Source organism: Stegodyphus dumicola, chromosome X1 (genome assembly GCF_044657685.1).
Source record: "Stegodyphus dumicola isolate Sdum_Otavi_A_Nest chromosome X1, ASM4465768v1".
NCBI classification, from domain to species: Eukaryota; Metazoa; Arthropoda; class Arachnida; order Araneae; family Eresidae; genus Stegodyphus; species Stegodyphus dumicola.
Window position 1 is genome coordinate 140,859,067 of NC_140780.1, and position 25,143 is coordinate 140,884,209.

Below are 25,143 nucleotides of genomic sequence, written 5' to 3' on the forward strand. Positions count from 1 at the left end.
CTTAGGAATGGAAAAAAATCATAATCATGATTTACAAGATCTAACTAGCATTTTCCTAGCTATTATTATTCCAGATATTAATTTTTTCACGCTTCTGTTACATTATTACAAAAAACAAAACTTAAACTGCTGGTTTTAAAAAATAAAGATGAGTAACTTCAAACCTTTTGTGTAACGCTTCAATAATGACTGAAGCAAACTTCCAAACGCTTGAAAATTGCATTAGTGGGCATTTTCTGGTGATGCGCTTAAAAATGCAAATTCAATTGCTATAGAAACTACCATTCTTCCAATTATTAAACAATTTAAACGAGAGCCTATTTTGACGTGCCTGTCATATTTATCTAATTTAATTTTTTCTACATTTTAAATTACCATCATTTGAAATATGTTTACTTCATTCTATGCAAATACCGAAATAAATTGCTAAGCTATCGAGAACACTTCAAATTTATCCATGTTGAGGAGGCAAAAGGTTCACTATTTATTGTCTTAATAAATTTATCTGATAGAATGACTTTATTTTTATGAAAGTTTATTCATTTTACTGATTATTTTTCAAACAGAAAAATAACGAAATTAAACATTTCAGTGTCGCTTGGCAGAAGAATCAATTTTATTACTGCATTTCATAAAAAGCAAAAGAAAGAAAATAAAAGGAAATTTGGATTCAGAAGCACTAATACATTCCGAAATCCATGGTGGAAGAACAAACGGATTCAAAAATAAGCGCTAATTCATTTAATTAAATACGAATGTTCAACGAAACAAGCCTAATGTGATTTTCTTTTTCGTGCAGCTGGAAAGGCTGCGTTAAAGAAGGGGAAAAAAGGTGCAAAAAAAGCTCCTCCGCATAATACAGGAAATAATTCTCTCACAGAGTTCTTTTCTTATGGCGATATTATTGTAGCTTCAATAACAAATATGCCTGGACACGCTGGCATTTATTTGTTGTATTTGATTACTTTTTTCAATAAAATTGCTTTGAACTTGCATGTTTTATTGATCTCAGGTTAACAAACAATAGCCCTTTTAAGATGTACTACGATATTGTGTTCTTGTTTTTTACGAATTAAAAGTTTTTCAATAGAATTTCAAATTTGAAGACATAATTAAGTATACGCGCTCCTCTGCTGATGTTAAATAATTAATTTTGACGCAAGAATTAAAGATACAATTGCATTTCAAAGAGTTTTAATTTGCGTTTTAATTAAGTCATCACTCTTAGTGTTTCGAAATTTAAATTATTTTTGATAAGATATTATCTCCCGAATGCATAGTAGGTAGGGGATGAACAATTACAAGATCATTAAAACAGATATATCTAGAAGTGTCTCGGCACGAGAAATTCTCGATTCGTCGTGGATACTCATCGCGGAGCGCTTTCTAAGAGAGCATGAATAATGTTCACAAAACATACTAGCCATTCATTTATGCCTAAAATCAATGTTTGTTTTGGTTTATTTGACTACGGCAAAGCACTCGAGGCTGCCTAAAGAGACGGATGCCTTCGTGGAAGACGTTTTAGGGGAAACCGGCCCGTATACACGTCACACGTGGAGAAAACCAAGAAAAAGCCCATGCAGCCAACCCATTCACGGGATTCGAACCTCAGACCGAACTGCCAGTGTTCAGCAACTTTACTACTCGGCCGCTGGTGGTCCGTGGCTGAAATCAAACTTCGTATGTTAGGTGTGATCAACTGAAACTTCTTTGCTGACCATAAATGCAATATGTTGTGACGAAACAAATGTGTAACTGTAGTCATGACATATGTTCTTTGTCATATATAGTATAAATAATGAGGTCATGATCTTTGCTTCTGAAGGAATACGCGTCGAAAGTTGGGCATACACAACGCATCTAAACAAAATCAAATTTCTCTCACACTGTTCCACTGTGCTGAAAGTGCTGAAGTGCTTCGGATGAAGGAAGTATATGGCGACTCATGCGTTTCGAGAACAACATTGGTGAACTAGGAAAGAAAGTTTAGGTAAGAACTTGAACGAAGAAGTATTTATTCTCACCATAGCCAAAAACATGTTGTTGCTGCAGAGCATGCGTTTGTGAATGAGGGTATTTATGCGAACAGATGCATCAAGCTTTGTGTGATTTGAAAAGCGGATAAAAATCTTTCTGCTTAAATCAATTCGCGCACAGCAGAAACATTTGTTTAAAAGGTTGTCATATGCGTGAACTAGATGGCTATTCATATCTGAAAACTTGAGCGAATTCTTGTATTTTCGTGCTATAATTAGGCTTCCTGCGGTTCCAATTTCTGCATAAATAATTAATTCTTGCTTACGTAGAAGCAGAACCAGAAGGTGTGGGATACACCAGTATGAGATGACTGCAGCGAGGAGATGCAAATAATTTAACTGAAAAGAGTGAATGTTCCGTGCGCTAAAACATCGCTTATAAAATTTCTTGCATTATGTGTGTGATTACCTTTATAAAATTATTTAATTAATAGAATTAAAATATTAGATTGTGTTATAATACACGCAAGTTTTATAGGGTTACCAAACATCACACTTAAAAACGCAAGTAGAGTAAAAAATACAGAAAGGAAATTTTTTAACATTTTAATTAAAATATGCTTCTGTTTTGAAAACTGAATTTCACAATTAATAAATCAGCCAAAGCGCTTGCAAGTATTCTTCAAGGAAATGAAAATTGTCATCGAGGTTAAACCTCTGGCTTGATTTTTTAGAAAATTTGAGAGAAAAACTGTCACACATTTTGAGGTAAACAAACCTGGAACCATTTAAAACACATGGAACTGTCTTCTTACAAGTCACTAGTTAGATTAATCTAAGGACACATTAAATTTTTAATATTAGGTAACAAAGCAATCATAAATTAGTATGGATTTTAAGTAAAATCCAAATGTACTATTTCGAAATTTATCATTAATTTCTAGCAACAATCTATTGCTTTAGACTTCTGTGTAAAAGTAATCAACCATATTCTATTTATGGTTGATAATTATGGTTCATTATTATGGTTTATTATACTTTAATAAACCCGAGCATTTTCTTATAACTAATTAATTTAATTATGTATTAGTTACACATTTTTATATATAATATAAAATTTTTATTAACATGTAAAATGAGGTAGAGTACTATTTTGTTTTACATTTTTCTCATGCAGAATATTTGAAAGCATATTCATTTAAAAAACTTTGGCAAAAAAATGGGCATTTGAAATGAGATACCTGAAACTGACGCAACAAGCGTCAAACTGAAGATGAGTCAATTCCCACCGTCTTCATAAAATTGAAGTTGGATTATTCTTGCTGTCTGCAACCATCCAGAAAATACTGCTTTTGATCTCATTTCTGATTGGCTACCGCTTTCCACCGCAACGTGGGACCGCGTAGACGTGAATTAGTCTTCAGCATTCGATCCGTAGCGGATCAATTCATCACGAGTTACTTACTGGCTAGCACAGAAGACTGTGAAAGACCTAGTATATCACAAAGTGTGGGCACAGTGGTTTCACATGATATTGAAGGAAGGATAAAAGCTAGAGAGTTAAAGTTTTTATTCAAATATAGAGGTGAATATTCACCATTTTTTTCAAAGCCAACCATCAAAACTTTCATGGACAGCAGTCGTCGATAATTCACACAATGGAAAAATGTCTTACCGCCCTTCGTGAATTCTTCTTAACAGCATCAATGATTTCTGTACATTGCCCGTATGAATTGTAGTTAAATAAAATTGTTACTTTCTAAAATATTGTTTGCAAAGGGGTTTCATTAATAAACACCTATTATTGTTCAGTGCATGGATGTTAGTAGTTTTCTCTGATCTTTGCTAAGTTTATTTCATTTTGTACATTATTCATTTACAAACTGAACGAGTGCAATGAGCACTAAATCGGAATTAAAATTTTAATACCCAGTTAATCCTGCTTCCGGAAAGATCAAATAACTCGTAGACAAAAACTAATATGAGCCGGTAAGAAAGTTTTTCAAATGTGATTCTAATTCAAAAGCGCAGTTACGAAGAGTATAAAAGAGGCTTGTAAGGATTTTTCAGTCTTACAAACGTTTATTTTATTTTAAAACTTTGCTATCCTCCCTTATTCTCTATTTCCGGCCAGAATAAACGTGAAACAGATTTGGTTATGTAAACTGAGCTTGCAAACTGTTAAGTATTTTAAGTTGTGGCTTTTAGCCAAGAGTGTGAGAGAGAGAGAGACTTCTCGCTACCTCATCTCGCGCGCCCTTTTCAGTCAGTTCCTGTCTGCCTTTGAAGCCAGAACTTAGTTCGCTTTGATACTTGAAAACGTATTGTAGTTTCCCGCATTTTGCTTACCACATACGTAGAGTTTAAAAAGCCAATCTTCGCGTTACTAGTATTTGTAAAGTATCTGAGTTTAGTTCCTATTTAATTAAGTTATTTTCTACTTATTTTTTAAGGTTCAGAGCATAAGGGCTGGTCTCTGTATCCCTAAATGCGGGATCGGCTGTACGCTGTTGGACAAAAAGGGTAATTTTGCCCTACCTACATTTGTAATATCTTCTACTCAGGCAGGTGACGGAGGACGGGGACGCCTGGCGTATAACATAAGTAAACAGGCATATGTACCACGTCCTCCACTATCTCGAAGAAGCAACTCGCTGGAGCCCCGTAAGGCTGCACCGGGAGTTTACATGGCCATACAGGGGCTAGATTTCAAGTAGATTTTACATAGGACGTTGTTAATAACACAAAGTAATTTAAAAAGAATATAAAGGATAGCATTAAAACACTAAAACACACATATAAGCTGAAACACATAGATATACAAAATTAAACGTAAAAGCATAAAAACACACTCGTAATTACGTAACATAAAGACATAAAAACACACACGAGAATACATATCATGACACATAGAATACATATGGAAACACGTAGAGCACATAAATGCAAATATTGCACACAGAAGAAACATATGAGACATAGTAAGGTGTGCGTAAAGCAGAAGCGCTGTGCGGAAATATGCTCAGTACCCATAATACATAATGTACATACTTTCATTAGGGGCTTCTGTCGCATGATTTACATATTTCGTTGCATACACTACATTCGTGCATTGTACGGATATTATATATTTCGATTTACGATAACACATCATTCCATTGGGTGCCCAGTGCTTTACACAGTAACATTATTTCTGCACGTTGCTGGCTATTGAAAGCAGATGATTACATGAGGCTCGAAATTGAATGTGGCGCTTACAGAATGTGTACATACTGCAAATACCTAATCGTTGAGTACATTGTCTGCAGTACCATGCTATTGTGGCTCGCAAATGTCTTGCCCTAGGGCGTTGATTTGCTGTACAACTGCGCAGGTACTCCTTATAGCTAGCGGGTGTTTGATTATGAAACGATAGTAAAGTGTTCTATCATTCGTTGGATGTGGTAAGTGGTGGTCTACTCAGGCACGAACATAGTTTTTAGTAAACTGCCTGTTCCTACTCAGGACTCCAGTTATGTTTGCAAAGACAATTAGAAGGAATAGTAGTCCTGGCAGGCTGAATGCAAAATTTCTATATCACTTATCTGCTTGAAGAGAATAGTACTAATTAAATGAAATAGCGTTGAAATGATAAGATAAAATAACACGCCGCACGAGTATTAATCAAATAGCAAAAATAAGCGCAATATTTGCAAATTTTCACAGAACTAGTTTCGGTGGTTTTACCGAACCATCACCCTCAGTTGCCAAAGCGCAAACGAACGAAATAAGATATAGTGATTAGATAAGATAGATATATGATTGGCTGGACAGGATTTAAGCTACTGGCGCCATCTGTTGATGAAATGAGAACTAAAATATAATTTCCTTAAAAGCTGAAGGCAAAGATTGATTGGAATTAGGGTCATTAACTAGAATAGATTAGCTAGAACACATTAACCCTCTCGCTGCGCATCCCGCGATTTCCACAGGCAACGTAAAAGTAGGCAACGTAAAAAATTTGTGCAACCCGCGGTTTCCACGGGGATGAATTTTTGCCGTTTATTTAACTGTGCAACTCGTTCTTTCCTCGTTCAAGGTTTCCTTTCGGCTTTTCTGTGGTTTAATTGTTTATTGAGATGCTGACTAACAGATTCCGTTAGTTGTCCACATTTCTGCCAAATATACAAAAATACGTAATAATGCATTTTGCGCGCGCTTTTCAGAGCTCAGAGATGTTTTGGCAGGAAGCGTTTCGCGAGTGATATAACCTAGATTCCTGACGATATTTCCGACACTGATAGTAGTTCTGACTCTGATTTCAAGTGTATTGAAGATAGTTATAGCGAAACTGATAAGAATTTCTCGGATTCCTCTGAAGATAGTGATAAATCTGAATATTCAGTTTCTATTGAAAACGTTCGACAGTAGTGCAAAATTGATATGCAAAATATTACATTATGCAAAAATTCAATTTTTCTGCAGCCAAAATTATTAAAAAAAAACCTCTTCTTCTTGGTGAATTAGATTTTCTAGAGATGTTTTATATTCAAAAATTCTTTCTGTTCTAGTTAACGAACTTCATTCCAATTCATTTTTGCCTTCAGCCGTTAAGGAAATTATGTTTTAGTTCTCGTTTCATCAATAGATTGCGCCGGTAGCTTAACGCATGTCTAGCCATTCTTATCTAATCGCTGTATCTTATCTCGTTCATTTGCGCTTTGGAAGCTGAAGATGATGGTTAAGTAAATCCATGGAAACTAGTCCTGTGAAAATTTGCAAATATTAGGCTGAGTTTTGTTGTTTGACTTCTAAATTAGCACGGAAATTGTTAAAATAGAGTGGTCAATTTTGAGCACAAGTTACGACAAATAAATTATAGCATTTCTTTACTTGAATTTGAAACTTTCGCCTATTATCGAAATATAACTATTTTGTTTTACATGCAGTATCGGATTTTCGCTATTTCTTAATAATGGTCTTAATAAATGGTCTTAATTACACATATTCCATGGGCTTAGCACGTGTACCATGTCATCCTTGGTTTTAAAATATCTTTAATTTCACACGTTAAGATTAAGCCCGTTATTATAAGCCTGGAGATATGATTTGCAATGAATACTTTTGATACTGAATTAAGTTTCTTATAGCTAATTTCATATTACACCATTAAGTGTCATTAGAAAATAGCACAAACGCGTAAACTGATTGAGTGCTTTTCAGCTCCATTTCAAAGATGAGGCTGTAACCAAAACAATACCCATCCGTCACATTTTTCCGCTTTTCCCTTCCTAGTTATACAATACAAACCTTTGCAATGCTATTTGATTTAAAATCTCCCCTTGTACAATGGCGTTAATTTTGTTACGGGACATAGTATAAATCTGATACATGTGGAACTTCTTGTTTTAATTTACATTAAAATTGTGTATTCTGTATGTGTATTAATTAATTTTAGACCATTTGTTCTTTTATAATATCTTATCTTTAATTCATCATAATTTTTTGTTGAATCTACACTGCCGTATTGCTCTTAACTATTGAACTGTATTTCTGTTCACTATAATTTAAGAAACTGTACTTATTTTCATTTCCAATCCAAGTAAATCCAAATCATAAATAACTTTCATTATATTTTCTAGAAACATTTTTTTTTCTTTTCAGTATTTTTATTGCTAGCAGACTGTCCTGGATCCACCACCTGTGAATCGTCACTTTTTCGCTTAGCCAATCCTAGCCATTTTTCCATTTTGAAAAATCTAGGTTTGTTTTATTATTTTTCACAAATATTTAAATGCAGAGTATATTATGAGTTCTTCAAAAACAGACTACGGTATCCTCAAAATCCTCAAATCGTGTAAAAAAGTAAGGAATACAAAGCAACAAAAAAAAAAAAAATACCTGCTGTTAGAGACAGCAAACCGACGTAAAAAAAAAATGTGTCTCATTGAAAATAGAGCAATATGAGCCCGAAGATGCCGACATAAAGTGCTGACATGCTAATAAAAAGAAAAACTCTAAGAGAATTAATGAGATATGCTTATCTTTTTTACAGGAACTTATTTTTATTTCCTATTAAATACACCATCCATTTCTATCACACCTTTTAAAAACAACATTTATGGCAAATTTTGTTATGTCTACGAGTAAAAGAATATTTGTAAAACGTACAACACGGAAAAATCATGAAAACTGCCATGCAGACAGATCTTTCGCCTCTTCCTAAGCGAAAATTTATGCGATCTGGGCTTTGTATTGACCTTGAACAAAGCCCAGATCGCATAAGTTTATGAGTGAAAACTCAATCAAGATGCTGGGGTTTTAATTTTGAGTTTAATAGTTAAAAATACTTTGCTTCTTTGCGTACCACCTATTTTTCTCTTGCGTACCACCGGTTGAGAAACCCTGCTCTAAGCACTTTAAGAACGACTTTCATCTGCACTTTATGAAAATTATAGCTAAGTTTACACGATTAATTTTTTCTTCCTAGCCAAAGAAGCAGCTAGGAGTCAAAATGCACAAAATTTATCAGTACCATTCCCTGGCACGCACCTTAAAATATCATAAGCAGCAAATCTAAAGCTGAATGGCAGAGCTGGTGGGACAACGTCGAACAAGAAGGACTTATCAGATGTTCCCAAAAGTAGGAACAACCAGTAGTGACCAACAAAAGTAGGAACCCAGTTTAATAACGAGAGAAATAACGTGGTCTTATCAGGGCATGCCCCTTTTCCCACGTGCTTTTATGCAAGGAACTAGCAACATCAGATCACTGTATATGTGGAGAAAAACGCTGTCTCGAACATTATCTGTTCAAATGCCCCCCTCACAGTTGAACATCATCTAAAAATCCCGAGTTCAGAAAGTGAAGTGACTCCCTTTATTAGATACGCTACCAAGAACAACCATCTTCGAAAAAAATCATAGTTATAATGAACTTCCTGTCGACAAGAGGCACTGAGCTATGCAACACAGCCTAGAATAATATAACAAAGCTATTACTTAAAACAATATATGTAAGCAGACCTGGATCTGTCCTCCATAGCATGTAAGTGCGAAAAGCACCAACCGTGGAAACATCAATGCATATTTAAAGGGAAAAAGAAAGGCAGTGCCCGCGGTGTGGTAAAATATAAAGCATTGCAAGCAACGCCTGGCAGGATCTCCTCTAAGTCCTGTGGGGTGTAATTATCTGGATATCTAGTGTGGCTGGACAGCACCCACATTGCCAATGGTTAATCAAGGGGTGTCCGCCACACTTCTCCATATCCATACCCATATTAAATTTTTCTTATGTAAGTTATTTTTTCATCTCAGATGCAGACATGCGCGTATATAGAAAAATATATTTTTTACTCTTGTATTAATCCCGAGGCTCTGGGATTCCTTGGGATATTCTTCGTCAAAATTGAAATGGTGTTCAGAAGGTGTTCCTTTCACACTTTGCCTAGTCAAGTAATGTACCCAATCTAATATATGTGCATGATTTGAAATAATATATTTTCTTACTTACCTTTATGGATAATTTTATCAAGATGAGACGTGAGCAAACGCAGATCTGGGCTTGAAACATTTGATATCTGAAAAAAAAAAAAAAAAAGCATGAGGCATCTATGTGTATAAGCGACGATCCTACATGCTATTCATTGATTTTATTATGCAATGTAACAGAGAATCTAAAAAGAAAGCATAAAGCGTGTTTATTTTTATAAAAGAGTAAGGTAGTAAAAGAGTAGAGTATAAAAGAGTAAGTTTCGAGCAAATGTTAAATGTTTTATATTTAACATAAAAATTAAGGTTAATTATTATTTTTGCAAAGTAATTTACATTTAGATCAACTAAAGATCAAATATTAAAGAAACTTTGTAGAATTATTAAGCTTAATTTCACGATCTGAGCATATTTTTCTCGCGACTGATGTATTCAGATGCAAGACTTGCAGAGGAACTATGATTATTAAACAATTTGAAAGTACGTATGTTCTATATGCACGTGAGTACTATTTTCGAATAAAATAATTTGAATTTAGAATTAATTTATTCATCTCATATTTCAGTATATGTACATATATATATATATATAATATTGCAAAAATATTAAATTTAGAAATTATTCCAATTTTGATATCCTAATAAAATGGTGCCAGAAATGGAGAAATAAATGACCGTTTCATATTAATTTAAAAGTTCACATAATTCTCTAAATATAGAGTAATTTCCACAAAATTTTATTTCTAATAATGATTCAACTTCACACGATTGCAAAGTCAAATCCAAACTCACATCTGAAATTCCTTGGAATTTCCTTTCAGATTATTACGCTTTCCAAAATCAAACGTGCATGAGATTTTGTTTTCTAACACTTTTTTTATACGTAATTTTTTTATATGATTCAGAGGCTGAACTGTCAAAACGATCTTAGAGCAGTTCTCATTCATTACTCGGATCACTTTTATACCTCTATATTCATCAAACTCTGAAAAATTTAATTGAGTAAAAGAATGTTATTATGTTTTTTAAATTATTCCATGATTTTGCTTCCATTAGATACTTGACTAATCGCATTAAATATAGAGAATTAAAAGTAACTATGCTGAACTAAATACTATCCAGGATATAGAGTTTCACATGAAAGGAAAGAGAATTAGCATTTAACAGGTAATCTCATCTTTCTGAGCAAGCCAATCATTTTGGCTTCGAAGCTAATTAGCTAGCTCAGACGTCCGTTAGCTGCAGCAAAATTTCAGCTCTTCAGAAATTCTACAGGAAAAAGATTTAAAAGACTTAATGAAAAATGAAAACGAAAGCGAAATGGGCCGTAAAAGTGGAGCGAGATAAAACAATTTTGCAGTTTTTGTATAATAGGCGATCTTTTCGAAAGACAAAGGATGTTGAAATTCCAGAATCAACATAATCGGAAACTAGTGTTTGGTATACATTAAAATATTTTTTCTCCCCTTGCCTAGTAATTACAAATTTTCTTACCACTTACGTATGCAAATTGATCGTAAAATCCCATACGTACTCTCTTTTAGTTTTAGGACGGCAAAACTCTAAGATAAACTCAAGCTCTTTTGCTTTCGCTAAAATAAAAATAAATTGAACGAAACTGAGCAAAAAATTTATATCGGAGAGCAGAGATAGATTTTGTACCGATGGTAGCTGTTATTAGGAAGCAAAAAAAATTCACTGGGAATAAATTTACATATTAAAGTAAAAACTTTGCTCTATTCTCAGACATCAGAGATAAAAATATTGAAAATTTTATTCTATTTTCTAAAATATGTTTTATATGCAAAAATTAATTTGTTATAACGAAATACAACAAAGAGACCTGGGAATTTTTAAGTATTACGTAACAGTTATATTGCAGATGCTAGCGTAGATCCAGTATATAGTTTGTATCAGTAAATTGAACAACACTATTTACGAATTATTCATATGGGTGTGTGCCTGCGTACGATGAAAGTTGATAAGCAGATAGTCATTTTAGACTAGGAATTTGAGAAGTATTTTAGTTACAACAAAATAAAAAAGGAGGATAATCTGTGTGAAGGCAGAGATAGTTTCATAGAGAAACTGGGATACATTTGCATTACACCCAGGGAACACCATGAAAAGTTCAATCACCGGAACAGAGTCGCAAGTTTTAACTTAAAACTAAATCAGAACTGCAGTGATACTATGGCTTCTTCAACGGTAAATGTTTTAATATTTCATTTTTCTTTTACTCATTTTACATTTTTTATCTCTCTTTTTTGTTTAAATAAGATGCAGGTACCATCTCGAAAATGTAATATGTAAAACTCAAATAAATTTGGTTTAAACGTAAATTTTTGCCAATTGATGCAAATTAGAGCGAATCACGAAAACGTATTTTTTACCCGTAGGGAATAAACGACGGATGTCATAGGAACGAATAAAATGGCACAAGCCCGTGAAACTAAAGGCCGAAAAGGACATGCAAGCGATGAAACGCTGCTGGTTATGAGCTCAGATCTTTTCAAAATTTATATAAAAATTTTCTTTTGTTTCGAGGATATATCATTATTATTTTGGGCATGAAATACAATTATCATATTCAATTAAATATCATTTCTAACTTCAGTATTCTTTACAAGTCTTGACAAATATTTGGGAGCTGTTACGTCCGCTTCACTTTTGGCCTTATTTCTAATGATCTCTCAACGCCATTGTGACTCCTGTTGATCCTTTTCATATAACCTTTCTTTCTGCTTCGAAATCAATGCTTTTGTTTTGTTGCCTTACGTTATAAATATAATCTATCAAATCAAGATGAATAACCTCAAGCACTAAAAAACTTTGATAACAGATGTAGTTTCTAGAGATACACAAACGTTGAAACAGCATGGAATGAGACCAATTACTGTCTAAATACTTGTCAAGTCACCGAAGAATGAACTAATAATAAATATTTTCTCTCATATGATTTTCTTAACCAGGGCTCTTTCCATTCGATGAACTTATATATAATTTCAAATTGTTAATAAAATGAGAGTCAAATAAAAAGAATATTCCGTTCAGTATGCATTCAGCATCTAAGGAAGTGGAAGAATGTCCTATTTAACACCACTAAATATAAAAATGGCATTAGCGTCAAGTTCAATGACGAATATAATATCTCGAGAATGAGGAGGAAAGTCAGGGTATGCGAGCTGCGTTAGCCGAATAATGCCGGTAATGATTTTGAAGGAATATATGATCTCAAATTATTATGCCCTGCGTTAAATCTTTGGATATTTATCCCCGAACCGCAATTTCAGTGCCTTTTTCTATGAGGAAAGTTACTCTCCCATTTTATGGGCACAGCACGCATTTCTTACATTCGCATGCCCTTCAAAAAATTATAGAATCAACTTAAATGCAGTTATAACTACAACTACAGTAGATTTTGCGACAACAACGGTCTAGTTAGATTATACTAAAGAATTCCTGACCCATCGGTGTACCATTCTTTATTATCTACGATTATGTTAAAATCTAGTTGAACTAGAAAAGAAACTTGCCAGTGCAGAATTTAAAATTGGGTAGAAAATTTCTCTTAGGCGTAGATTTTGAATAAAACTTTATGGATTAAAATCATAACAAACATAGTGTCCTCGTCTTCAGAATTAAAGGTAAATTCGTACCTGAAGATAATGAAACTACGTCTGATTGACTTGGAAATCCTCCTAGTTATCTTGCAACGTTTTGCCAATCTAAGGTCGCTTTTTAGCTTAATTTAAAATTAAAAGTTGTTTAAATTTTTGGCGTCTTCTTTGTAATGCTACTTTGAGAACATCCCATGCGTAATACTGTTTTGCAGTTCCCACGGCTCATGAACATATGCCTAGATGAAGCAATTAATAGCTGCGTAATTTCCATCATTTTAAAACCATGTTGCTCTTTTTAGACACAATGTAATTAGTGTGGCATAATATTTTAATCCAAGAACTAATCTTTCACTATGTAAGGTCTTGTTTAGTTTTTAACCAGTTATTTTCTGTTAATGAACTTTCCTATCCTCTTCATGTCCATTTTCCTGACAGAATGTGAATTTCTAGCTCGCGTGATATTCAAATGAGGCAGAAAGATGATAGTATTTAGAGGGTAGAATTAAGCGTGTTCTGCCTGCTGCAACCACTCTGATAATTTCGATTTTACTGAGAGTAGTATTCTGCGGCGTTGCGTTGTTCTCGCCATTAAGCTTACTACGCCGACCTTCAGGTCAGAGGCAGCTTCCGCGTTACTTTAATTCTGTAGCTGTTAGGCCAACTTACTGAGTTATGTTAAATTACTTATCTTTTATTCAAGTCATAATTGCAGGCTATATTTGTAAACACGGGTGGGGCCTTCTGTTAACTTTGAGTTGAATGAACCTTTATACCCTTTTCCCTGTCTCTGTAGTACTTACAACACATGTGATTATTCACTTCTTGTCCTCAAATGCTTTATACACACACACAAATGCTTTGTCCCACAAATGCAAGGACAAAAACACGCGCAAATGTGAATTTAACGTAAATCATCAAAGGCTCTAAATCTCAGAACTTTTCCCAGAAACGTGTGCTGCTATCTACACCTCCATGACACTGAATAATGAGATTTACAAGCTGGTCAGCTATAGGAAATCATTTTCCTTACTATTGCTTTTATTAAACTAGCATTTGCACTTTTCAGTAAAATGATGGTATTTCACAACACCTACTTTGGTCTATTCAAATGAAGTTTTACTGCTAATTGCATAATTAGTACTTCTGCTAATGAATACAAATTTATGAGACCAGTGAATTTATGAGTGCGAATCGCGATTCGCTTGAACAGTTATACACTTCACATGATATATTCTAATAAGTTATCACAATAAAATCTCCAAATGTGACATTTAATAAGTTCCAGAGGATACACGTTGCTTATAGTAGTATTAACAACTGGATCATGAATATATCTGAAACTTTCAATATATTCAAGTTCATATAAATGCTGTGGAGCATTAATTTTGGAACTTTCATAATCTAACAATATGGATAATAATATAACATTAATTAAACACAATCATTAATTTAAACGCATTTATAGTTCGCCTTTAATTTCAGCATCTTTTGTTAGATGTTTCACCTATTATTCACGAACAAACTAGAAATATTCATGTATATTAATGGAATCATTAATTAAAATGCTGCGTTTCTAAGATTACAAAATAAGGGTTAGATGTTTTTAAAGGAAGCAACTTTTTTCTCTAATGCCGTTAATGTGAGGGAAAGAAAATATGAAGTAAAAGTGGATAAAAATCCCAAAATTAAATTAATACCAAAACCAAAAAATAGCAGACAAAAAGTATCGAATTAATAAACATGACGAAGAGTCAAATAATGTTTTAGCCCAAAACTGTTGATAATGTAGAACAAAATCCGAGAAATAAAAGATCAAAACAATATTATGGAATCTCTAAAGCTTGTATAAATTATTATTTAAAAATGTAACATTAAATGTCGGTAATAAATATTGAAAGTATACGTAATAATTAGTACTTTATTTTATTTTATTTATATTTTTAATAACTGTGCCGCCAACAATAGACTGGGGTTTGTAGTCATTGAGATTGTAAACAAGTCTCGGTAAAATGAGCATTGGTCTGTATGAGAACTGAATCCAAATTTTTTTCATTAGTTTAAAATGCTGTCCTATACACCACAAATGTTCATGGGAAGAAAGAATTTTAAAGGCAAGAATTATTCCTCCTAACACAACCATTCTTTTCTTCCATCAGCGATTTGAGAGCTATCTTACTTAGATATTAGCATATTGGCCAGATATGCTATTGCTGTAACGATCTTCCCCCACCCCATCTAATTTGTTAACGGGGATGGAGGATATAACCATGCTGCCAGATTGAGAATGGGAAGTATTTAGGCAAAAACACACCTTTAGTTTGATGTAGAACATTGAACAAAACTCTGTCGATTTCGAGGGCTATCAGTTACAACTTCCTCTTCTTCAGAAGCATAAGCACGGTGGAACGCAACTATTTATACTGTGAGCAAGGTAAGGTTCAAAGGAAAAAGGAATATAACGCTACCTATCGAGAAATATGCTAATAAAAATCGAAGGCATTAAAATTTTGAAATAAAAAGGAAGAACTGTATTGGGTTAATGTCATTAACTAAAAAGATAAACTTTTGTCAAAGCGAAATGTTTCAAAGAAATTCAGCTCACCAAAAGGGTAAAACGAAAAGGAGCTTCCAGCCATCTCATTTCACGTATTGCTAACTATGCTAGATTTTATACACCTCCCAAAGTTTACAAAACTGGACTTTGCTTCCGCTTTGAAGTTTCTAATTCAGGAACAGCCTTAGGAACAACATTTCGGTTCTAGATTTTCCCCATTATTTTCTCGCGATATTTACACTATAAAATATTATTTTAAAGTCGTCAATAAAATTAAAAAGATTTCTCCGCGGCGCTTAGTTGAGGCTTCATTTGATGTTAAATTACTGTGTGTCAGCATTTTAGCTAAACGAGTATTACATTTTCTTGAAAACAGACTTCAGGCATCCCATTTCACTCATTCGGAAATGAGGGGTTAATTTCTTTTACTAAAATTTCTTTGAACCACGACTTCTTTTGATAAAATAACTACTGTTTCAAAAAAATAGCTATGGGTAATATCATCAGTCCAATACATTTTGACATTTGCATGCTCTATTTTAAATAACCTACTTTCTGCGTCTGGATTAGTTGCATTTATGAGACATTAGAGCTTTTTGAGGACAATAAAGAGGATTTAAACAAGATTTTATCTGTTATGAATTCGATTTATCCATCCATCCATTTCACGATTGAAATTAAATCTCATAACTCTCTTGCTTTCCTTGGTGTTCCAGTTACCTGCAAAGAATTAATTTCATCAGTATGTAAGATCTGTCTCTGCTGTTCCACATAATTTAAATTAGATCCTACAATGAACCTGGCGAATTCTCGCCGAGGCGCTAAAAAATTACCAGCACAGAAGAAAAGGGAAAAAACCCTTTTTTAAATTGAAATAATTAACAGAAAGGCACGATATTTGTGCTTCACAATGGCGCCGTAAATTTGCGGGGAATCTGAAACGTAGAATGTAATTTAAGTCAACATCTAAAATAAAATAGTTCTGGATTAGCACGTTAAGTTGCGCCTAACTGGTTGACTTAACAAAAATCTATCAGGTGTGACGAATCCAGAATGGCCAAGAAGCTTACTAGCGTAACAGCGAGATAGCAACGAAACGTGCGCTGGCTAGCGAAAACACCTCTGAAAAAACTCAGAGATTCACACGTTTAAATACTCACTTCACTTAACTTTAATTTTACATCTGGAGAGAAAATGCGAGGGGAAGTTGAGGAGTTCAGGAAAGGTATCAAACTTAAAATAAATGTGTTATGCAAAATAAGGGAAACCCTACATCTGTAGTTCATTGTTTTTTTGCCTCTCCACATCATTTCATGTAGCTTTGCTAAACAAAAAATGGCTTCTTTATACTTTTGCGTATATCCATATCTCAAAATGTCTTCTTCGGAGTCTTTTCTTTAATATGAACTCAGTTCTTCGAAACAGGTTTATACTCACGGTTTTTCACAATTATGGATAATAATTTTAAACAAACAGAATGACACTCCACTGTTAGAGATAACAATTAATAACTTTTTCATCATTCCTTTTCATTTTAATACCAGGTACAAAACTGCCATCATCCAGAAAGAGAACTTTCAGTCAATTTTCTCACTTGTCAGTAAAATTTATTTTTTACTACTTAAAGATTCTCTCACTCCACGAGTGGCTGAGTGATTAAATCCGCTGAGTACTAGGAGTTAGCCGGGTTCGATGCCAAGCAAAGGGGCTGGCATTATGATTCAGTTTTGTAGTTTTTCCGATGTGTAACGCTAATACAAGACAGTTTCCTTTAAAAGATCCTCCACAAATTCATCATTCCCCTTAAGCAAAAAGACTTCCTGTTCTTTGCCACATAATAAGTTAACCTTCCTTCTGATTTCAGTTGCTTAGGAATTATACTTTTGGAGCTATATTTATAATCTGAGTTTTATTCGACCCAACCAAAATAGGATTGAAATTTCACTTTCAAAAACATAAATCTTACGTTCTCAAAGAAGAAATCAACAAATCTTTGATAGCTAAACATGTAAGGTATTTTATTTTTTCCTTGCCGTTTACCTTCATGGGCCCACCAGCGGCCGAGCGGTAAAGTCGCTGAACGCTGGTAGTTCGGTCCGAGGTTCGAATCCCGCGAACGGGCTGGCTGCATGGGTGTTTTCGTGGTTTTCCCCATGTGTAACGTGTATACGAGCCAGTTTCCCTTAGAAAGTCCTCCACGAAAGGCATCCCTCCTCTTAGGCAGATAGCCCTAGTGCGCTTTGCCATAATTAAATACACACATACACACACACACATACCTTCATGGATTAATTGTAAGCATGTCCAGCTAGCAATCTTGAGGTCTAGAGCTTCAATTTAGGTAAGAACATGTGCATATTTTTCCCTTTTCTGCGCCTAAAACCTAATGACTAAACCTAAAACCTAATTACAAAAAAATTCAACCATTTTTTAGTTCTGTGGCATTCTAGAACTGTTTTGCCTCCTAGAGGAAAACATTGTGAAAAAATAAATAAATATTTACTATGACGGAATTTAACCCAAGGTTTCCGTTCTGCTAGCAGGATAGACTCACTAATAGTAGTACGATACCTAAAGCATCATGTTGAAATACCTGTAATTCCTTCTATATAAATTCTATGTAAAACTTCACAAATATGATTATTAACGTAGTTGACTTTTTTACTTTCGATTGCTCTGCGCTCGATTTGTGTTCGAAAACAAAATATAACATGAAATATAAAAATAGAATGTAAGAATTCAAACATTCAAAAGATTACTCATTTTAATTGCATTATTATAGGAATTATTACTTGTATGTAGTGATAATGTTATTGCATGAAATTCCAATGATGATTTCATTTCTTTGGAAAACATTATGTACTACAACTGTCAGCTTCTAAATAAATAGATAAACACTCTGATTAATTTAGTATTTGCACGCGGGTGAGCTTGCTAAAACTTGTTACATTCCCCCCCCCGCACTCAAAGAGCGACTAAGAGAAAGGCATACGTGTCAGTTGACCAGATCCAGGTAGTTGCGGTGAAATATAATATATTTTAGTCTGGTTGCAGTTGTATGTACTAATGGACGTTTTAGTACGGAACACATTTAAGGTCTTCTGTGATATTGTCGGGATACGAAAGACGGATTTTTCACTTGCTAGGTGCACGTGGTAAATATTTAATAATTTTACTTTGATTTACGAAGAAAAAAATAAACATGCGAAAAAAATTTTAAAAAATTTGAAAAAAAATTTTAAAAAAATTAAAACTATTTGCCACTTTAAATTTTTCCATAATTTATCTTTAAATGAAATAAAATTCAAAATTAAATGTTATGTTTAGGAGTAAAATGTTTAATCATAATAAGAAGCTATGACGCTCTTGAAGCATGTGTACTCGAATGTGTTAAACTGTTTTTTATTATTTATTAACTTTATATTAATACTTGAGTCAGTCACCTTTCTTAAAAGTGTATCAACTTTGACTATTAAATTATTTTTAGTGAAAATTAATTTCTGTTGTTGCACAGAACAAGTAACTTTTGGAAAGTCTATTAATTAAATTGCATTTGCATTTTCTGCTATTTAAATATTAGAACACAAGAACACATGCAAATGCTACTCATAATTATAAATTAGAAGAGCATCAGAGTATTACAAATTTAGTGAAATGCCACTAAGCAAAATTTCTTTCTTCACAGAAACTTGAATTGAAAGGCAAACCCAAGACTTCTTTCATGAGTTAAAGAAGAGCTGATATATTATTTGTACGTATTATGTGGTTCCTTTGTAGAGTCATTAGGTTAATTGGAAGCAGAAAAGATGAAAAATATGCAACTGCCTTCGCCGGGAATCGAACCACGGACCTCTGGAATACCGGCCCAGCGTGCTACCGTTACACCACGAAGGCACGCTAGGGAAGTGGGAGAAATACCTTATATACTCCCCTTTTTAAAGGGCGACTAGGGTTTTAGGGGACCTAGTAGCCAATTCCTGAGTGTGCAGAATCACCATCCGCAACCCGTTTAGCTCGAGCGCCACTGTAGAGACATTAGGATTTTTTGGAAGTCAGAGAGATGAAAAATTAGCAACCGCCTTCGCCGGGAATCGAACCACGGACCGCTGGAATACCGGCCCAGCGTGCAGAACCACTACACCACGAAGGCACGCTAGGGAACTGGGAGAAATACCTTATACTTTTTCGAAGAAGATGAAACAGTGTTGGTTCTGCTTAGTTTAAATTTTTAACGGAATATAAAGTGTTGACTGGAGTTCGGCATTTAAAACATTTCTATTAGTGGTCTCAAATTGCATGATTTTTCAATTTTACTTATTGCAGCCACTTTCAGTAGAGCTCTAAGTGAGTTCCAGAATTCACCTTTTTCACCAAACATTCTCTGTATTTTTGTTAACATTAGAACGGCTTTGAATTAATTAAAACAATTTAAATTGACTTAGACAAATAAACTAACTTTTAGCATACATTAGAAAAAGTCTTCTTAAATAGAAAATGAATATAGTAGATTTTGATATCGGCTTTCGCTGTTGGAGGCAGCTTTAGAAAACAAAGAGTCTTAACAAAAATTATCTGAACTCTAAAGGATTGGTTAAATGAATGTAGAAATTAATTAAAAGAAAACGCGTATCAAAAATTTTCGTAGCAGGGAATTTTATAGGAAAATAGAAACAAGTTTTATATAACTCTTAAAAATTTTTGAAAAAAGTTCCCCAATGTTACAAAAGAATCTACGCCTTTAAATCCTTTGCACAGCAAGTAGTCTGCAGCAGTATCGTTAAGTAAAGACATTAATAAAAAAAAAAAAAAACTGAAAAGTATGCAAAAGCAGCAGGTTATCTCGAAACCACGACAGAAAAGATTTACTCCGAAATTAAAAAAAGCAAAAGAAAGAAACAAGCATAAAACGGACGGAAAGAACCATGGGAGTGATTTAAAATCCGGATGAAATAGCTGGGGACTTTCCGTGTTCAATTAACTGAATTGTACTAGCGTTAAAGTTGAAGATATCGCTAATTAAAATATCCATTGAAATCAAATGCAGAAAAGGAAAACAAATTCCTATCTACATTCTTAAAATTTAAAGTAAACATAAAGAATAGCCGTATTTACATTTAATATTAGCAAAGTGTTCTGCAACGTAATATAATGATCGGATTGTCACCGAGTTCAGAAACAGAAAAGAAACTGGGAATTGAGTACCGATCTTGTGGAGAAAAATTCAAAAGGTGAACCATAGGGGTTACTATATCTCAACACATTTCATAAACATTAAGAATACAAGCAAACAAATCAATAACCAAAAATATAGGAATAAATGCTTGCCTTTATTTCTGTACATTACGGATAACTGTATTACAAATAAATTTCAGAAAATGCACCTGTTTAATTAGTTGTTTTTAACGGAATCTTATTTCTTAAGCCTCAGGTTTTTCCGTGCCCAAACTAGTAACAATCCGACTTTTAGATCAGCTGCGTATAGTACTTAATATAAGTGGTCTAATTATGGTTGTTCTGTGCGCATACACTCAAAACAATATGTATATATAAACAAGAAAGGGGCAAAAATTTGAATCTGCAGCTACAGTTATGGGGCCTTGACGCCAAAAATAAATGGTATAGTGGCAGATATATAGGTCACTTCATAAATAAAATACTCTTTGATCTGATCATCCTTGACCATCCACTGACACCTGCAAAAGTTTCAAAGAAAGTTTATTCCTTATAATATATTCTACTTAAAATTAAATATAGTGCACAAAGAAAAAATCTCAATCTTTGAAACACAAATTCACAGTAGGTAAAATTTCTTTTATACTGTGCAAATTTCTGACTAGTTGACCAAAGCAGACAACTGGATTGTTCTTACAGACTTAAGAAAAATTTACACTTACCCAAAGCAAAGATTTAAAGTCATTAGCAATAATTGCTTTATCACAAATAAACCTCCTTTCAGCAAAGATCACTTTAAGTCATGACTCAGCAATCGCCTACATTCAGCATCATCGTAAACTGTAGATGAGAAACTGAAGACACGTCAGACCCGGCATCATATAGGCGTACAAGCTTACTGCCTTCAGTCAGTAAGATTTTAGAAAAAGTAATTCTACAACGCCTTAATTTCCACATGTACAGGAACAAGTCTATAAACGAAAAACACTATGGCTTCTGCGCAGGAAAGTCCACAGACAATGCCTTAAAACAACTGCTAGATAACATACAGCAGAGCAAAGAGAACAATTTGGACACACTGGTTATTTTGTTGGACATCAAAGGGGCATTCGACTCGTTGTAGTGGCCAGACGTAGTAGAATGCCTAGACATCATCAAATGCCCAAAGGAAATCCTGAATCTTATACGCAGGTACGTGCAGGATCGTTGGATACAGGTTACAACGGACAATGATGTACTCAAAGTCAAGTTGGAAAGAGGCTGTCCCCAGGGTTCCTGCTTGGGACCTACACTTTGGAATCTTGTAGGAAACACAGCCTTTGCGCTCTATGACCAACAGCAAGGAGTGGGTATCCAGGCGTACGCGGACGGACTTTTTAATGGTCATTTCTGATAGCACGGACATTAGGTTAAAGGCACAAAACGCAATCAATACTTTTACAAGCTGGGCAAATCAGCACAAATTAAATATCTCAGCAGATAAAACTAAACAACTGTTTATATATAGGCATAGAGCGCGAAATAGGAATCCCAACATTAAGCTAAACTGAGTCTCTATAAAAGAGGTCACTGACCTTAAGTATCTAGGTATTATAATTAACAATAGGCTTTCCTGGGTACCTCATATTAAAGAGCTTAATCAGAAAATAAATCAGCTTAGTAATCCCATGGTTAGAACAACAGGACCTCATTGGGGCACTCCAATCACTATGCTCAAACCTGGTACAGAACAATCTCAGAAAAGATCATATTATATAGGGCTGCCATATGGGGAAGGAAGCTTACTGACCATATAAGGAGGCAGCTTCTCACCATACAAAGAATGCAAATTTGATCATATGCAAAGGTTATAGAGTATCCCCAACTGCGGCACTGCAAGTGCTCGCGGGTATCCCTTCACTGGACCTTTTAGTGGACAGAGAATCACTATTAGTAAGGACATTGCGCCTGGAAAATAACGTCTCTCTGTGGCAAAAGACATTCTTCCACACAAACTATGAGAAGCGCAAGCCAGACGTGCTTGGACACCCTGCAGATACAGATTTATCGCACACAATACACATGCAATACACCCCGCCAAATGAGAAAGCATTAGCTATTTATACAGATGGCTCAAAAACGGGGAAAGACACAGGTTGCACCTACTGTGTACTCCAAGAAGGAGAAGTGGTTAAAACTTGGGAAAGACGACTGGCAGACAAAAATACCGTCTTTCAGGCAGAGCTTCTTGCATTAAAAGCAGCCATCAATTTGGCAAACTATCAATTAGGAATAAAGGTCAACATATATAGCGACTCTGCCTCAAGTTTGGAGTCCATTCGAGGAGTCCTTTGGTGCAAGATACTCAGAAAATTCTTCTAAGTATCCCACCAGATGACAGACCTATTCTGATCTGGGTTCGAGCTCATGTGGGTATCACTGGCAACGAAGCGGCGGACGTGCTTGCGAAATCTGCAGCCAATGACTCCAGTAGATTGGAAAACGCAGTAAGTGTTCCACAGTCCTATTTAAAAAAAATCACGCTCAATAGCCTTTTACAAGAATGGCAGAAAAGATGGGAAAGGGAAAGCACAGGGAGGAGAACCTACAAGTTCTTTCCGAAAGTTACATGCTCAGTTAAATACATACAACGGAGCACAAACTCAATTCTACACTGGCCATGGTCCCTTCCCACATTATCTTAACTCTTTCGCATCGAGAGAGGGCAAAATCTCAATTCCCCAAACATCGAAAACGCCCGTATCTAAGAATTTCTCCTGGAATGCTTTTCCTTCCTCCATGACAAGTTGAATACTACAGCGCTAACAATAGCCTTACCTAAGTAAAGCGAGAACTTCTTTCTTCGACGCTTTGACACTGTGTGGTTATCTCAGGCAGCGCACAGTTTATAACCCCATTTGTGCTTAACTGAAATTTGCATAAGCAACTGGATTGGAAAATTATTTTGTGACAGAATTCAAGAAGTAGAAGGATATGATACTTTAAATTTAACTTGTGAATAAATTAAAATATTTGTCTCAGTTGAAGATGATGAACAGTCATGAGGTCCGACGTTGACCAGTGGTAAGAAGCAGAGACGGGCTCGTCTAGTTTAAATCTTCTCAAACTGCAGTATGACAAGGATCACAAAAGGCGGCTGGAAGGCATATCTAAGGTAACCTATTTCTTGTAAGAGTATTTTGCAATATTCGAATTGTCGATTTCGTTACAATTATATCTTTCCTGGAATTTTTGTAACCTTAAGAATCGGCAATAACATTTTGAATTTCATAATCGGTCTTCTTTCTCAAAAATTAAATTCCCTGATTAATGTACTAATTCAATAATTCATTATGTAATAAAAATAATTATAACTTTAAAATCTCTTTATAACCAAAAAGTTTCAGTTTATACAAATTTTATGACATTTTTCTTAATACTGAATAAGCGTTATTCAAATATTTCTAGGCTAAATGGCAGCAAATATTTCTATAATTATTAATAGCAAAGAAACGCACCTCCTGCTTTGTTACTCGCGAAATTAAATATGAATTATGTTAACCTTCACGATTAATAACATATGCCATTTTAGTTTCTTTTTACAGCATGGTAGTAGCTGAACTATGTTCGCAAACAATGACGTCTTTTAGAATTAGTTCAAAAAGAAATAATTGTATAGATAAATTTTTGAACCTAACCATAATATGTTACTAACTGAACTTAAATTTACACACCAACAGAATAAAATACGCTTGTTAAACAGCAATCAAGAATTGCAAAAAAGACGCTAGAGGCAGAAGAATGGTTCTCAGGAAAATGTAAAAAAAAAAAAAAAAAAAAAAAAAATATGCAAATAAAGCCAAGATTACCTTATATGATCTTCACTTATTTTCAAGTAAACAGTAATCGTTTACTTATTTAATAAATCAATAATGCTTAAAAAATATTGTCTATGTGAACTTACCTTCGAAATTACTTTTTATGGACAGGGTATTACATAGCTATACAAAGAAAACAGCGTAGGAAACGGGGCGCCTACCTGTGTTTCTTACGATTTCTTACGAGTGTTTGTGAGGTCAAGAATTTTGCGCATGGAGCTGCAAAGTTTGAAAATAAAATTAAAAAGTAATTCTTCAAGCTAGAGCTTACGTGTAAAGTGATACTTCGTTCCTATGCAAATGAGTGTAAACACATAGTAAATATCCAATTGCAATATAAGATGTAAAAACATAGAATGTAGGAAAAATAAGAAAGAAAAATCTAAAGATGAATGCTTAACTTGATTGGAATTTAAAAGTTAAAATGTAAGTAAAATAAAGTGTAAACTATCTCATTACATATTAGAAAAATAAAACAAAATATCATAT

General features: G+C 34.2%; 1 protein-coding gene across 2 annotated transcripts in view; it reads right to left on the reverse strand.

The window, feature by feature from the left end:
- The window catches only part of LOC118196261 (carbonic anhydrase-related protein 10-like), an 857,748-nt gene that overhangs the window by 132,947 nt on the left and 699,658 nt on the right, over positions 1–25,143 (reverse strand). For both annotated transcript variants that reach the window (XM_085807267.1, XM_085807265.1), the window contains one exon: positions 9,472–9,538. In XM_085807267.1, coding sequence (XP_085663393.1) covers positions 9,472–9,538 — 67 coding nt within the window. The remainder of the gene's footprint in view (positions 1–9,471; positions 9,539–25,143) is intronic.